The sequence below is a fragment of the Mobula hypostoma genome, chromosome 9, assembly GCF_963921235.1.
Source record: "Mobula hypostoma chromosome 9, sMobHyp1.1, whole genome shotgun sequence".
Taxonomy (NCBI): domain Eukaryota; kingdom Metazoa; phylum Chordata; class Chondrichthyes; order Myliobatiformes; family Myliobatidae; genus Mobula; species Mobula hypostoma.
The window spans coordinates 130,910,044-130,926,476 of record NC_086105.1 but is presented as its reverse complement, the minus strand read 5'-3'; the positions used below and the strand labels follow the sequence as shown (position 1 = coordinate 130,926,476).

Sequence of the window (16,433 nt, the reverse complement as noted above, 5' to 3'; positions counted from 1 at the left end):
CATTTGTAACCTGGCAAGAACCTGTGCCTGCCATCAAGGGAGTGCAACAAAGATTCACCTGATTTAACTGTTGCATAAGGAGAGGTTGGAGCAACTAAGCCCATTTAGAAGAATGAGATCTCATTGAAACATACAAAATGCTGGCAGGACATGATAGGTTTCCTTATGGCGATAGGGGGTAGAAGACAGGAATTCTAGAACCCAGGAGTTACAGTCTCAAAATACAGGATAGGACATTTACCGGCGATGTTTCTAAACTAAGGGATTTGGTGAGAAAGTGAAATATGATTTTGAGATTAAGGATCAGCTGTCAGAATGGCAGAGGAGGTTTAGAGAGCTAAATGGCCTATCCTGTGCATGCTCCTATTTTTGCTTCTATTCCTCTTAAAAACAAGGGATTAAATTAGATCCATCTTACAGTTTCCCAGTGATGAAGAGGAGCATATGGCATTCTAGTTTTGAAGTAGGCACATTAAAATAGTAACATTTTCCATAATCCACAGTTAACATTGGCTTGTTCAGGGGTGCTAGTATAACTGCTTAAGAGAAAACAAACCTAAAAAAATGGTGCCTCAAAATAAAGTTAGCATTTACTGTCATTGTGATTCCCCTACTTCGACTCCAAATCATTAAACCCCAACATCTACCAGTCTGGCTTCTGACAAAGTCTATATAACTAGATCTAAATGTCCAAAATAATGTATCTTCTTCCCAAATGGAAAATCAACAGTCATTATCACAGATGTTGTATTTAAAATGTGTTTATCAGCAAGAATTAAAAAAAAACAGCTCTACAGGTTAAACAAAGAACTCAACATGAAAGTTTAACAGCTTCTTTGCATATTAAATAACCACAAAACTCAAATCATACAGAATAAATAGTCAAAAATAATTTACACATTTGGTACAAAGGTCAGGGGAAAGGATTTTGAACTGTTTAAAAGTTTTCACATCTCAAAAGGGGATGAAAACCTTTACAACTGATATGGCTTTTTATCGAAACAATGCTATGAACATTTCTTTTCTGCTTCTGTACAACATTTACATCTTAAAAGCCATTCAGAACCTGCTCCAAAGCCAAAGCAGAACCATTTATTGTAGTGCATCAATTAGAAATTTCATGGAGACCCTCCCATCGGCAATTTTTCAAAACCCCTTTGAATCCCTTTGTTTTTCTGAATTTTTACAGAATCTATCGTTTTAACAGTGGGCTCCAATAAACATCTAAATCACCATTATTGTACAAGATTGCACTGATTTAGTGACTGAGCCCATAATGTAAGAATGATATATTTACACAACTGTGAATGCACATTAGGTCAGCACTAATGCAATGGTGATGTTGATATAATTTTGTCATGTTTAGTAATTTTTAGTCAATTACATAAATTAAGTCTTAACATATTCCCAACAAAGACTTAAAATTGTCACTAATCATTAAGTTCTTTTTAGGTTTTTATAAAAATGTAATTTAAAACTGATGGGAAGTTTCTCTAACATAACACCGGCCACAAAGTGAACAAAAATAAAAAAAGGTGTCAAGATTCAAAGCTTCAGTCATAATAATCAAAATGGGCCCCATATTCCTCAAGACCACAGGGTGAGGATTGTGAAGTTAGAAATACGCCTGGTCCTAGCTGCATACATCTGTTCTTATGAATATAAATAATACTGCTTGGTGTACAATATAAAGAATTCAACCACAGTTGGTTGTATTTTTAAACAGCTAAGTGTCAGTAAATTTCAGCTAATGTTCTCACATAACTGACCATTGCCCAGAACAGCATCCAAACTTAACGGACTTTCAGAGGAAGAATGTTGCCATATTGTGAAGATTTGCCAATCTGCTTTCAGTTGTGATGATCAATGTTATAATTCATTATAGGTTCTCACATTCACAAAACACAAGTAGCAAATCATCAAGTGTGATAACCAAACTTCAGCTGATAGCAATTTAACAAACTATGGAATCATTGATGAGTTAGCAAAACTGCCAAACTGTTATATTTTGCACAAATAACACACCAGCTTTAAATTCAATTTTATAAATATATATTTACCTTCCAGTGCAAGATTAAAACTATTAAAAAAAAGCAGTTAATAAATTAAGTACTACTGAATGCAAAATGAAGAGTTGCTTGTAAAAAAAAAGTATAACTGTTTTGTTCCAAATTAATTTGCAATAGAAACGCACTTACAAAAACTCACACATTCACACAAGTACAAACTGATGCAAAAGGTGGAAAGGTTTGTAAAGCAAAACCAGTAGCTAAAGTAAACCATCTGGCATTGTGGGGTCTTTATTCCCAGTGCATAAGTGGATGGGGAAACTCAGTCTTTTCAAATTTTGGAAATGTTCTCAGTGACAGCTGTCAGTGCCCAGTTGACAAAAGTATACACTTACACAATCACGTGGACGAGTTATTCTACATTTGGTTTCTTGGTCTTTAGTTATGAACATTCATCAAAAAGAAACATAAACATAACCATCCGTGCATCTTAGCATTTATAAATGTCAGAATTCTATAATCAGATGGAATCATTGCCACAATAACAGTAGCACACTATATGACTTTAACTACAGAAAACTTAGGGCGCAAATTACAGTGCATTCACTACTAGATTAAAACTGACCTGGGGCATGCTACTGCATGGCCTAACTGAATGCTAATCACATTAGACTCCTGAGAGTTAGACTCTATATTGATCTGTTCCAAGATTTCATACCAGCTGATTAGGATTGTATAAAGGCACTGCATGGTTGTGCAATGGGAAATTCTAAGAGCATTAAAGATATATTCACATTTGGCCCTACCAGGTTAGATGACAGACGGAAGTCAGATTAAGGAGAACATTAAATCTCCCTTCTTTCATTGCTTGCATTTAATATAAGCCAAATGGCCGGAAATAGCTTCTTACATGCAAGGACAATAAATCATTCACCTTTTAATGATCTGAAGATTTTTTCATTGGGTGGATTAAAATAGTGGGAAAATCGAAGTGATTATTTCTCTACAACAATTCACTGCTGAATGTATCTTTTCACCTGAAAAATTCAACAACCAACAGTGAAGAAAGAAACCTATGGTTTTGTAATCTTGGAACTTTCGTCCAGTCATTAGAGGAAATTAGTGAAAAGAGAAAGATGGAAATTGTATCTTATCACACAGCTACAGAAAAGATGAAAAGTTAGATATCAATTAAATCTAAAACAGAAATTTTTAACACCGGAAAAACTGTAGATCTCTGTCTGGGACTGCTCTACAAAAATTACCGAAGCTTTGAATTCTGACAAACATTTCATTCTGCATTCAGAACATTCCTGATATGAGGCTAGAATCCAGAGGAACAAACGGAGACATCTGTGTTCAGATTTAATTGTAAAGTTAATCTACTTTTGTTCCATTAAAAAAAATATTCTTAGTAGCTTCTTCCTATTTAACTGATACAGAGAATAAATTTAAGAATTGTACAAACCATGTAAACATTATAACACACCCAGTGAACAGTTTCTATTCCCTGCCTCCGCACACTGCTTGGGACCAGCAATACATGCATAATCATTCAGAACATTAAGTCCATACAAGATGGTAAAAGCGAGAAAGATTGACTATAAAGAAAATATAATAATGGAGGTGAGGCATGGGCTCCCAATTACCAGCTTATTTTACATGAATTAAACAGTTTCTGCATTGATGCTGGAATATTTAGGAAAGCAAAACACTAGAAAGCTAGCCAAGGGAAATATCCCTCAAACCCAAGAGAACTACTGCCATCTCTTTACCTCATGACAAACCTAGTGTACCAAACTAAAAGTGCAAGATTACTTCTTTACTGAACAAATGTACAAAATGGAACCTGTTTAATTCCAAGTATAGTTGCAATTTTACAAAAAATGATCTTTTAACATTGTGTTTCAGATACATTAAACAAATCCCTGCAACAATGCAACAGGCATTTACCAAAACTCAAATTACCAATGTTTTGTTGATGAATAGATTACTTTTGTTCTAAATGAGAGCAGAATGTATGAAGGTGAATTGCAGTAGATTGTCTGGAGTTTTTGTATATGAGGAAATAGGCAAGTGTTACAGATTGTACATAACTTAGCTCACAGCTTTCCAGAATCCTCAAATCAATTTGCTTGTCTGTTTCACAGTACTCTGTACTTGGCTTACATTATTAATATAACACAATTGATTTTGAATAACTTTAGACCACAATTACTGCATTGCAACATGCACTGGTGGTTCTAGTGCAATTATTTATTGTTTGCAACTTCTCCTGGTCTTGGGAAGCCTGGAGTTATAATGATCTGGCTTGCAGCCAAATTTGAAATTATACAAGATTGGGAGATAATCCTTCCAAAATAATATCTTAGATGTAGCTTGTATTTAAAAAAATACAGTTCTTCTAGAGCTTTGTGTGATAGATAAAATTAACAATGCACGTATCTATCTTATTCATATAGTTGACTATAAGGGAAAAACAATCTCAAGTATGTGTGTTCTATCTGAAACTGTAAATCACTTCAAAATCTTGCCTGCTACTAAATTCGAATTTGACTGCAGTCAGCCTGCACAGTATTCCGATCTAAACATGTGCTTGAGTGAAGGGTTTAAGTCCTTGGGTAATATTCTGGCAGAAAGATAGGAAAAAGATAGTAAAGTAAAACAAAATTTTGTAAAATTCATAAGGTACCTCACTGGATTCCTTGGGTGCAAAAAAAAACAAGCAGCACAAGGTGACTCAAAGGTAAACTGCACAATACTAAATGCACTTGAGATCTATCACGCGGAATTCTTTCATATCAACTGAAACATGGTACCATAATTTCAATCTGAAGCATAGTTATTGGATGCAATTTAAAATACAATAAAAGTGTGTGTCTTCAGGAGAAAAGAGATGTATCTAACCAATGAAAATGAGCCACGGTGCACTTAAAACAGTGCAGGAACAAATTTAGAAGGTGCATCTAGAATCTTGATGCTGCATGAAACTATTGTATAACCCTCTACTCAGCAGCAAGCTTTGGGTCCAATACTGATAGTCACCTGCCTGGTACTCATCAAGCTTACATCCATTAAGGGTATACAAGATTGAAAACCAGCAGAGGAAGAGAAGATCAGCATTAGAGAAATAAAATAGACCAGAAAGACAGAACCAGGATTTCAAGAGAAATCATGGCATGCAGCATGAACTGAAGAGACCTATCAAGGTCATAACCATTGGTGGAAAAAAAATACAATCAACTATTTATTAATACAGCTGTGCAGCAAAAATAAATTAATTTCCCTTTTGAAATGGCCCTCAGGGACTTGCTTGCTACGGCTGTTTTTTTCAGTTCACATGGGCACAAACCCCATGCACTTTGTAAACATATTTTAAATCAACACCATATATTTCACTCAGTACTCTCAGGGAAACTCACCAGTCTGTCCGATAGATGTTTAAAAGTATTATGCAGCAAAAGAGATCATGCTGAATACAAGCTACTATCCGTTCAATGATTTCCTTGCATCACAGTGTGCCCCACAAAAACAGCATTACCACTATAACTATGACGGCCATGTGCTACATAGCATGCTTTCAGGTAGAATACAGTCACTAGGGCTTTCCTGATATGGTAGTTTGGTTTTAATGGAAAGCAAAGTGGGTGTGTTATATGGTACAAAAGGTTTGTATAATTCAGTCTGACCATACCATATCACTCTAGGAAGAGCCTGGTACAAACCACAATAACATCACCAGATTTTGAAATCAGCTTTGTTTCTGTGCCCAATTCAAGCATATGATCAATCTGCCTATCAGTTTCAGACATTGGAAAAACATCCGCCCTAGCGTTCAGTCCCATTGCAGGATCCTTTTGGCTTCTTGCAGCTTTATTCTATGTCAATGACTGCCAAGTAAATATTATCATGAACCTAATACTGAATTATGGGCAGTACTGTCAAGTGTATTGCACATTTTTCAAACCTCTCAGTGTCATTTACAAATGGTTTCTCCAGTAGTCAATACCCAAACTGGGCAGCTTAATTGGCAAGGTGCTGAAGAATGGGGGCACTCTAAATGAGCCCCTTGTTCAGTTTATGACCTTATTGTGAAAGATCACCAATTGGAGGGCCACTGTCCAAAAGCATCTCCTTCCTTGAAGTCTCAGCTCCCGACAGCTCCTGAGCAAGATCGTTAAAGCGGGCAATGTAATCCACACTGCTTTCGTTCATCATACACACCAGCTGAGAATCCACCTATATAACAAAAACAGCTGGATTGAAATTGAGTACAGCAAGTATGCTTACAGGACAATTTGTACTTCTCCTCTTAATACATTCTGGCCAAGTTATTTACTCCTCATGAGTATCTTCTGCTGACTATCAGAATATTCCTGACATACCAGCAACGACCTGATTTTTTTCACCCTCTCTTGTCCTTTCTCGATGCCAGATAGGATAGGAGGTAAAGTGAAATGCTTCCTTTAGATAAATACCATTTTGTCAGCTTTGAAAGAGAAATGCTTTAAAGATTTTCAGTACCTCAATAAATATTGATGTACAGAGGTACCTTGGGGATTAAGTACATAGCCCCCTGAAGTTGGCAGCACAGGTAGAGGATGGTAAAGAACACATATTTCATGCTTGCTTTCATTGGTCAGGGTACTGAGTATAACAGTCAGGAGATCATGTTACACCTGTACAAAGCTTTGGAGTATTGTATGCATTTCTAGTTGCCATATTAAGAAAGCTAATAATACAGACTTATTTTCATAATCTTTGAAATAATTTAAGATATTCCAAATTTTCCTTTCAATTAACTATGGATTCAAACATTATACAGTATATTTTATATATATATATATATATATATAGAAATAAATAAAATGTTGTTACTGGTGGCCAATTCAGAATTATAATCATATTATACCATATAATGTGAGGATCAAATCACTGAAGAGGAAGTACAAATGTTTCCCCTACTATACAAAACCAAATTGGGGTAGTAACAATTTTCTTGCTAGTGGTTATAAAGTTCATATGACAATGGATAAATATATTAATGTTTACATATAGTGTTGAATTTTCTTCTTTATAAATTAAGTAACTTTACAAATTTTTAAAGTAGTATTTAGTCAAAAAATTTTGGCATCAATGGAAACAGAGCTTTCATTGGTCAACCCTAAGAGAAGAGGCCATCTTACCTCAGAGACATCTACTAGAGAGCGGGAAACAAAAGAATCCCTGGAGTTTCCATCCAGTAGGCTTGTTCCAAGCAAAGAGTTGCTATTGCTGTTGTTGTTGCTGTTGCCAGTTGTTAACATCTTCCGCCCCTTTTCGGGAGATATTAGGCTTGCTGCAACTAACCAAACATAATGATTGAATATTAGAACAAAAAATATTAACCCAAGGTTTCAAAGGCCAATATGGAAAGCTCATTTTCTTTTTGATGTCAGATTGGCTGAGTTGATGGTACTTTTCAGTCTGAATCAAAAGATGTGGAATACAGGAAAATGAGCTAGGCCAACACTGTTGTGTGATACTGAAGGAGTACTGGCATTATAAACCTTTCTCCCTTTGTTGAGATGCCAATAAAACAGAAGCATTACACCAGAAGATAAAGTTGGAAATGGGCTTCCACGATTCTGCCACAGTACACAAGGAGTTTATAAACTACTTTCAGATTCAGAAATTTCACAAAATTTTAGTTGGTAAATGGTTGCAATGACTGTCCAGGCATAAAGAATTGTTATTTAAACTAAACACAAACATTATGTATAGAGTGTTCATACAGATCTGAGTGCAACGGGTTGAAATTAACTGATCAATTCAGTAAATTCACAAAGTATCTCCCCCACCACTGCTTACAGGTATTCATTGGTCATTTCAATTGACTTTTAAAACGAAGATCATTTAACTCTAACCAAATGAATGAATGAATGAAATAATTTAAACAATGGCACAGTAGAGACTAAAAAGACCTAGGTTTATTCCAGTTAATTTTAATAAATCGCTAACTTATCTACCTCATGAAAAGCTATGCAATGATTACTGAATCTGTTTGCTTTATTGCTATTTAATAAAATTCTCTGTTGTAACATATCACAAAACTTTCATAAAGACAACAATAATAGAAAATAGGAACAGGCCATCAGGCCTCTCAAGCCTGCTCCACCATTAAATATCAACATGGCTGATCTATGCTGGTCTCAATTCCTCTTCTGTACCATATGGGCACACCCATGGCAATCTATCAAATAATTTATCCACCTCCACTTTAAATACTTCCAATGATCGAACTACAGGTGTCCCCTGCTTTTCGAACGTTCGCTTTACAAAACCTCACTGTTACGAAAGACCTACATTAGTACCCTGTTTTCGCTAACAGAAGGTGTTTTCACTGTCATGAAAAAAGCAATGCACGATAAAAAATTAGCGCGCGACCCGAGCAGCCGCTCTCCCCCGGATTCGGAACGGCATTCTCGCCGGCATTGCTTAAACACGTGCCTGTGAGCAGCCGTTTGCAAGATGAGTTCTAAGATATCGGAAAAGCCTAAAAGAGCTCGTAAGGGTGTTACACGTAGCGTAAAACTAGACATAATTAAGTGTTTCAATCGTGGTGAACGAAGTAAGGACTAAGTGAGTTTGGCTTGTGGAAGCTGACGAAGATAATGTTGAAGAGGTTTTCGCATCCCATGACCAAGAACTGATAGATGAAGAGCTGATGCAATTGGAAAAGGATAACAATCGAAACTGAATGAGTAATGATAAAGTACGACTTTAATTTTGAAAGGGTACGTCGGTTTAGGGGATATTTGCAAGATGGTTTGAGTGCTTACAAAGAACTGTATGATAGAAAAATGCGCGAGGCTCAGCAGTCAAGCAAGCCTTCCACATCAGCCACAGCAGACGATGAACCTCGACCTTTGACATCGAGGCAGGCAGTCATAGGAGAAGATGAGCTGCCTGCCCTAATGGAAACAGACGACAAGATGACACCCCAGTGTCCCACCACCCCAAACCCCCAGGCCGCGGACAGATACCAATTCGCGGAGAATGCAGCAGTTGCCGGGAGACACACAGCATATCTTTAAGAAAAAAGCAGAAATAAACATGCTAATTAATTAGGTGCCGCCCAACACGTAATTGTCGGCCTAGATCAGAGGCAATGCAATCGGCACTGATCTGGGCCGACAATTACGTGCCGGGCGGCACCTAATTAATTAGTATGTTTATTTCAGCTTTTTTTCTTAAAGATGTGCTGTGTGCCTCCCGGCTACCGCTGGACCCCTGCGTGCTTCGTGGATCAGTATCTGTCGCTGCCCGGAGGGTGGGGGCCACTGCACCACCCCAACCTGCGACGACTCAGTCTAACACACTATCATCAGTGTGCTCGGCGCCGTCCCAATTCCCATAAGTGATACTACATTGTACGTACATTATTTCTACTTTATATCGGCTGTGTAGTTTTACGTGTTATTTGGTATGATTTGGCAGCTTCATAGCTTAAAGGTTACTGGAGAGCGCTTGCGCCGTGTTTTTGCCGATGGCACTTGCATGAGATATTCGCTACGTTGAACAGTTCAGGCAATGATTGTGGAAAAGTATTTCTACTTTATATAAGTTGTGTATTTATCATATCATTCCTGCTTTTACTATATGTTACTATTATTTTAGGTTTTATGTGTTATTCAGCATGATTTGGTAGGTTATTTTTGGGTCTGCGAACGCTCACCAAGTTTTCCCACATAAATAAATGGTAATTGCTTCTTCACTTTACGACATTCCGGCTTACGAATCGTTTCATAGGAATGCTCTACCTTCGGATGGCGGGGGAAACCTGTACCACCACCCACCAGGGCACAGAATTCCAGAGATTCAGCACAATTTTAAATGACCTTATTGGGTATCACTTACTGCTGAAAACATCTATTCTATCACGCCTCCTTAGGATTTTGTGTGCTTGAATATAGTTACCCCTCATTCTTCTAATAACATGGAATACAAGTCCAAGCTACTTTGTTTCTCGTTAGGACAATCTTCTCATTCCAAGACTAACACCCTATAATGAAACCTATTTTCAAATTCCAGCCCCTCTGCAATAAAGGGCAAAATATTGTTCGTTTCTAATCAACTTGTTGTACCTGCTTACTTTTTTTGCACCAGACACCAGACCAACTAAAGCCCTCTGTACTTTACTCATAGTCTCTTTCCATTAGACATTCCTCACTGAAGTGCACAACCTCACACTTCCCAACAATCAACTCCATTTGCCAGGTTTTTGTCCACTCCCTTTATCAATATTCTCCTGCAGAATCACAGTAACCTTATCACAAAATGTCTTTCCATCTATTTTTGTATCATGGAAACCTTATATACTGTTGCATGCTCCATGCCATTAATGCAAGTAGTGAACAAGTACGGATCAAAAACTGATCAACGCAGTAGTCTGAAAAGGATCCATTTATTCCAACTGTTTTTTTTAATAAGATAACCAGTTTTCAATTCATTTTAAAGCATTTCCTTGAATACTTCTAGGCCTCGTAGCACTTGGACAATACTAATACTTGGGTTAGGCTGCTGTTTATTGACTACAGCTCAGTGTTTAACAAAATCATTCCTACAGGATGCGTACTTAGCCCACTGCTCTATTCTCTCTACACCCAAGACTGTGTGGCTAGGCACAGCTCAAATGACATCTGTAAGTTTGCTGATGACACAACTATTGTTGGCAGAACTTCAGATTGTGACGAGAAGGCATATAGGAGCAAGATAGATCAGCTAATTGAGTGGTGTCACAGCAACAACCTTGCACTCAGTGTCAGTAAGACCAAATAATTGATGTGGACTTTAGAAAGGGTAAGACAAAGGAACACACAGAAGTCCTCATTGAGTGGAAAAGGTGAGCAATTTCGAGTTCCTAGGTGTCCAAGGATCTATCCTGGGCCCAACATATATTGATGCATTTACAAAGAAGGCACGGCAGTAGCATATATTTCAATAGATTTAGTATGTCACCAAAGACACTTGCAAATTTCTACAGGTGTACTGTGGAGAGCATTCTAACTAGCTGCGTCACCATCTGATGTCGGGGGGGGGGAGGGGGCGCACTACACAGGATCAAAATAAGCTGCAGGAAGTTGTAAACACAGTCAGCTCCATCACAGGCTGTAGCCTCCCCAGCATCCAGGATATCTGGAGTGATGCCTCAAAAAGATCATCCAGGACGTACCTTTTTCTCATTGCTGCCATCAGGGAGGAGGTACAGGAGCCTGAAGGCACACACACTCAATGATTCAGGAATAGCTTCTTCCCCTTTGCTATCAGATTTTCTGAATGGACAATGAACCCATGAACACTACCTCACTACTTTTTTTTCTCTTTTTAGACTACTTATTTAACTTAAATTACAGTAATAAGTAATTGGGTAGTGGGTAGTGGGTAGTGGGTAGTGGCTCCATATGTCACTACTACAGGGCGTGATGACCCTGCCCTACACGAGTCCCGGGCTCAGCTGGCTCCAGCTGACAGTACCCGGTATGGGCCTCTATCCAGGGTTACGGATCCCACTGCCTTGTGGGTATCTTCGGGAGAAGAGAAGGCTAAGGAGTAAACCCTACACAAATCTCGAGTGGAGCCCCTAAGGCGGTTGGATGACATATCATGTCACCTCCCGGCAGCTCCTGCAGCCAAGCTGATGCCAAATGTACTGCTTTGCATTCCTTTGGACCACATCCGCAAGGCCGAGAGGGGGATCTTGATGTCTGGGCAGCCCAGGATCTCTATATTCATCGCCCAGGAGTACTGGGCGCATCCATTGTCTACTTAGACAGACGGAGCCATTATTATTATTACAGTGAGTATTACATATATATTTCTTACTGTAATTTAGTTTCATATTGTATTGTACTGCTGCCACATTACAAATTAAACTTCATTCTGACTTGGTTCAATGTCTTTTAACTTGTGCACTGGCCTTCTGTGTGGCAGCTTGCCAAATACCTTTAAGAAATCTAAATCCACTATTTCTGTAGTTTCCCCTCCATCACCTCTCCCTATCATATACTCAAAGAATTCCAGTAAACTTGTTAACATGCTTTTATAAATCATGTTTAACTAGGATTAATTATATACAGATTTACTAAACAATTACTTATTTGGTCTTTGATCATTGACCCTAGAATCCTGCCAGTAATAGCCGTTAAATTAACTGGCCTGTAGTTCGCAGCCTCCACCCTTTCTCATCTTCGGAAGAAGATATCCACATTGGTTGTTTTCTGATCTTCCATACCATCCCTGAGTTTAACAAATATGAAAACTCTCATCTCCTGGTTCCACTACTTCTGCAGCCAATTCCTTTAAAATTCCTAGCATGCAGTCCACCCAGAGCTGGTAACTTGCCTGCCTTTAGCAGAGTTGCTGCAGCACTTTTGTAGTTTCTCCTCAGTTATTTGGAATTAGCCCACCTGATATCTTAGGGAAATTATTAACGAAGTTCCATTAAAAGAAACATTCAACTGCCATTTTTTCTTTGCTGTTACTGATTCACCAATCATTCTCCAGAGATCCTAATTTACCTCAGCAACTCTCTTTCTACTTCTACTTCTACAGAAGCTTTTATTGGTTGTTTTTAATACTGTTGCAAATGTATTTTCCTCAAAATTGATTTTCACCCGTAATCAGCTTTTTTGTCTTCGGTTGCCAGATCCTAAAAGTTGCCTGGTCCTCTGGTCTATCTAAGCCTTGCCACTTTGTATACCCCAGCATCCTGGATCTATGCCAGCTTGGCCACTACAGACCTGACTGTCACAAGGGCAGGAATGGTGGCTGATATTCCAAAGTTTAGATGTTTCAAAAGAGAGAGGGAGGGAAGAAGACAAAAAAAAGAGGTGGAGGACTGACATTGCTCATCCGAGATACTATCAGAGCTGCAATAGGGAGGGTGTTGTGGAGGGATCATCAGTGTGGGTGGAAAGAGGCAATCACTATTGAAAATGTTCTATATACCAGGGGTCCCCAACCTTTTTTGCACCACGGACTGGTTTAATATTGACAATATTCTTGCGGACCGGCCGACCGGGGGTGGGGGTTAGGTAGTGATGCAGTCGGCAACCACCTCTGATCTGGGCTGACATCCGGGCGGCACCTAATCAATTAGCTTGTTTATTTCGGCTTTTTTCTTAAAGATGCGCTGGGTGCGTTCCAGCTACCGCTGTACCACTGCATTCATCGCGGCCCAGAGGTCGGGGACCACTGAATTATAAGTCACTTATAGGTCAATAGCATCATAACATTTTAAGTAACGTTTGGATATTAAACACACAGCGCATTATTTTCCTCGTATGAACATATAAAATCATTGCAACACACCAATATCGCTGAATCAGTGGGAGCCCTGGGCTTGTTTCCTTACAACAAGATGGTTCCATCAAGGGGTGATGGGAGACAGCGATACTCGAAGGGGGTTCCTTATGTCCAGTCTATTCCACAATTTAGTTTTCGTTGCATTCATTGCAGAAAACTCCGCTTCGCAGTGATATGATGTTGGAAATGGAAGCAACGTTTTCAGTGCTTTTATGGCTATCTCAGGATATTCAGCCTTGACCTTGATCCAGAATGCCGGCAGAGATGTTATGTCAAACATACTTTTCAGCCCACCGTCATTTGCAAGCTGGAGGAGTTGATCTTTTTCCCGAGCTGACATGGAAGATTCAACAGAAACATTCACAAATGGGTCACAGACCCATTCCTTTGCACGTCTTGGGTCACTGACGACCTCGTGTGCGTTAAAGTTCAACAGTGGGCATGACAGGGAATGAGGAAAGGTGCAACTGACTTATATGGTTTCATATCGCCAAATCATATCGTTTCCCTGCGGCCCGGTGGTTGGGAATCACTGCTATATACCACTCCCCTCACCAGTAACAACAGAGATACTGAGAAGCAGATTGAGAGGCAAATTTTGGAAAGGTTCAAAAATAACAGAGCTGTTGTCATGGTTGATTTCAACTTTTCTAATATTGATTTGCACCTCCTTAGTGCAAAAGGTTTAGATGGGGCAGGGTTTCTTTTTTAAGACATGTTCAGGAAGGATTCCTGACACAATATGTAGACAGGCCGGCAAAAGAGATGTGCTGGAACTTTGGAAAAACATTGAGATAGACAAGTCCCAGGGCTGGACAGGTTACTTTGGAAAGCAAGGTAAGAGATTGCTATGTGTCTGGCAATGATCTTTTGGTCCTCATTGGCCAAAGGAGTAGTACCAAAAGACCAGAGGGTGGCAAATGTAAATTTTTGTTCAAGGAAGGTAATAGGAAGAATCCTGGGATTTACAGATCAGGGAGTCTTACATCAATGGTGAGCAAACTATTGGAGAGGATTATTAGAAACAGAATTTATAAGCATTGGATATGCATATTCTGATTAGGGACAGCCAGCGTGGATTTGTGAGGGGTATGTCATGCCTTACAAGCCTGAGTAAATTCTTTGAGGAAGTGATAAATCCTCAAATTCATGAAGGTAGAGCAATGGATGTGGTGTAATTTACTAAGGAATTTGACAAGGTTTCCCATGGTAAACTCATTCAGAAAGTCAAGAGGCATTGGATGCAGGGAGACTTGACTGTGTGAATTCAGAATTGGTTTGCTCACTGTAGGCAGAGAGTTTCAGTAGATGGAGCGTATTCTGCTTGGAGGATGGTGACTAGTGGTGTTCCACAGGGATCTATTCTGGAACAGCTGCTATGTGGGTTTTATAGATGACTTGGTTAAGGAAGTAAAAGGGTGGGTTAGTAAGTTTACAGATGACATGAATGTTCGTGGCGTTGTGTATAGTGTAGAAGGTTATCAGAGGTTTTAACAAGACGGCTGAGAAGTGGTAGTTGAAGTGTTGAAATGATAAGTTTTGGAAGGCTGAACTTGAAGGCAGAGTACAAGGTTAATGGCAGGATTCTTAGCAGTGTGGAGGAACAGAGGGATCTTGGGGTCCACATCTACAAATTTCTCAAAGTTGTCACACATGTTGTTCGGGTGGTTAAGAAGGCAGATGTTGTGTTCGCTTTCATTAGTCAGGGGATTGAGTTCAAGAACCATGAGGTAATATTACAAATCCATAAAACCACGATTAGGCCACATTTAGGAGATTGTGTTCAGTTCTGGCCGCCTCACTATAGGAAGGATGTGGAAGCTTTAGGGAGGATACAGAGGAGATCTACAAGTCTACTGCCTGCACTGGAGAGCATGTCTTATGAGGAAAGACTGAGCGAGCATGGCCTTTCTCTTTGAAACAAAGGATGAAAGGTGACTTGGTAGAAGTGTACAGCATTTTAAGAGGCATAAAGTGAATGGGCAGCCAGAACATTTTCAAGGCAGAAGTGGCTAATACAAAAGACGACAAAATTTTATGGTGATTGGAGGAAAGTATAGTGGGAAAGGTACTGCCAGGGATGGTGGTAGAGGCGGATTCATTAGCAACATTTAGGAGATACTCAGGCACATGGAATAAAGAAAAACAGCCAACCATGTTCTATGTCCTTTGTTCTGTCACAGGTTACCTACCACATATTGTTCATCTTTCTCATGGAATCCAGCTTCTTCATTGGGATAAACTCTTGCTGAGCATTATAGACCAGCTACTTAGCTATCTGTCATTTCTCAACTAACCTTCCTCCTGTTTATTCACTCCACCTTAGATAAGTCCTCCCTCATGCCATTATAATTGCCCTTATTTAAATTGAAGATACTGGCTATGGACTTATGCATCTGGAATTCTATCATAATGTATTCACCACCATCCAGGGTATCTTTAATTACAACATCCCTTATTAATCCTTCCTCATTACACCAGACTAAATTTAAAATAGCCTTCTCCTGGGTAGGTTCTGTAATGAACTTCTCTCAAAAGCAATCCCTGATGCATTCCACAACTTCTACTGACACCCATGGTTCATCCAATCAATCTATAGATTAAAATTCCGTATGATAACTGCAGTTTCCTTCAATATGCCTTTTATATTTCCCCATTTATGCTCTGACCTACTGAGAGGTCATAGGTTGGGGTCTATAGTCTACTCCCACACCTGTCTTCTTTTCCTTGATTTCAAACCAAACCAATTCCTATGGCGGAGACGAATTGTATTAGCTATTCTGCTGCTTTCCAATGTCAAGAATGCTGTGGAGGCAATGCACAAAACAGACAGACTAGTATTGCCATAGCACCTTTCAGAACTTCACAAGTTCTGAGTTTACAATGGGGAATCCACATTGATCACGTGGATAGCTAGGGGCTTTTTCCCAGGGCTGAAATGGCTAACACGAAGGGGCATAGTTTTAAGTAGGTACAAAGGGAATGTCAGAGGCAAGTTTTAACACACAGAGGGTGGTGGGTGCGTGGAATGCACTGCTAGCAACAGTGGTGGAAGTGGATATACTAGGTTTTTTTTTA

General features: G+C 39.1%; 1 protein-coding gene across 3 annotated transcripts in view; it reads right to left on the bottom strand.

The window, feature by feature from the left end:
• Nucleotides 1-759: 759 nt before the first annotated feature.
• The window catches only part of cramp1 (cramped chromatin regulator homolog 1), a 91,919-nt gene continuing 76,245 nt past the window's right edge, over nt 760-16,433 (bottom strand). For all 3 annotated transcript variants that reach the window (XM_063059174.1, XM_063059175.1, XM_063059173.1), the window contains exons 19-20: nt 7,196-7,353; nt 760-6,248 (exon numbers count right to left, since the gene is read on the bottom strand). In XM_063059174.1, the coding sequence (XP_062915244.1) occupies nt 6,096-6,248; nt 7,196-7,353 (311 nt within the window). In that variant the 3' untranslated portion in view covers nt 760-6,095. The remainder of the gene's footprint in view (nt 6,249-7,195; nt 7,354-16,433) is intronic.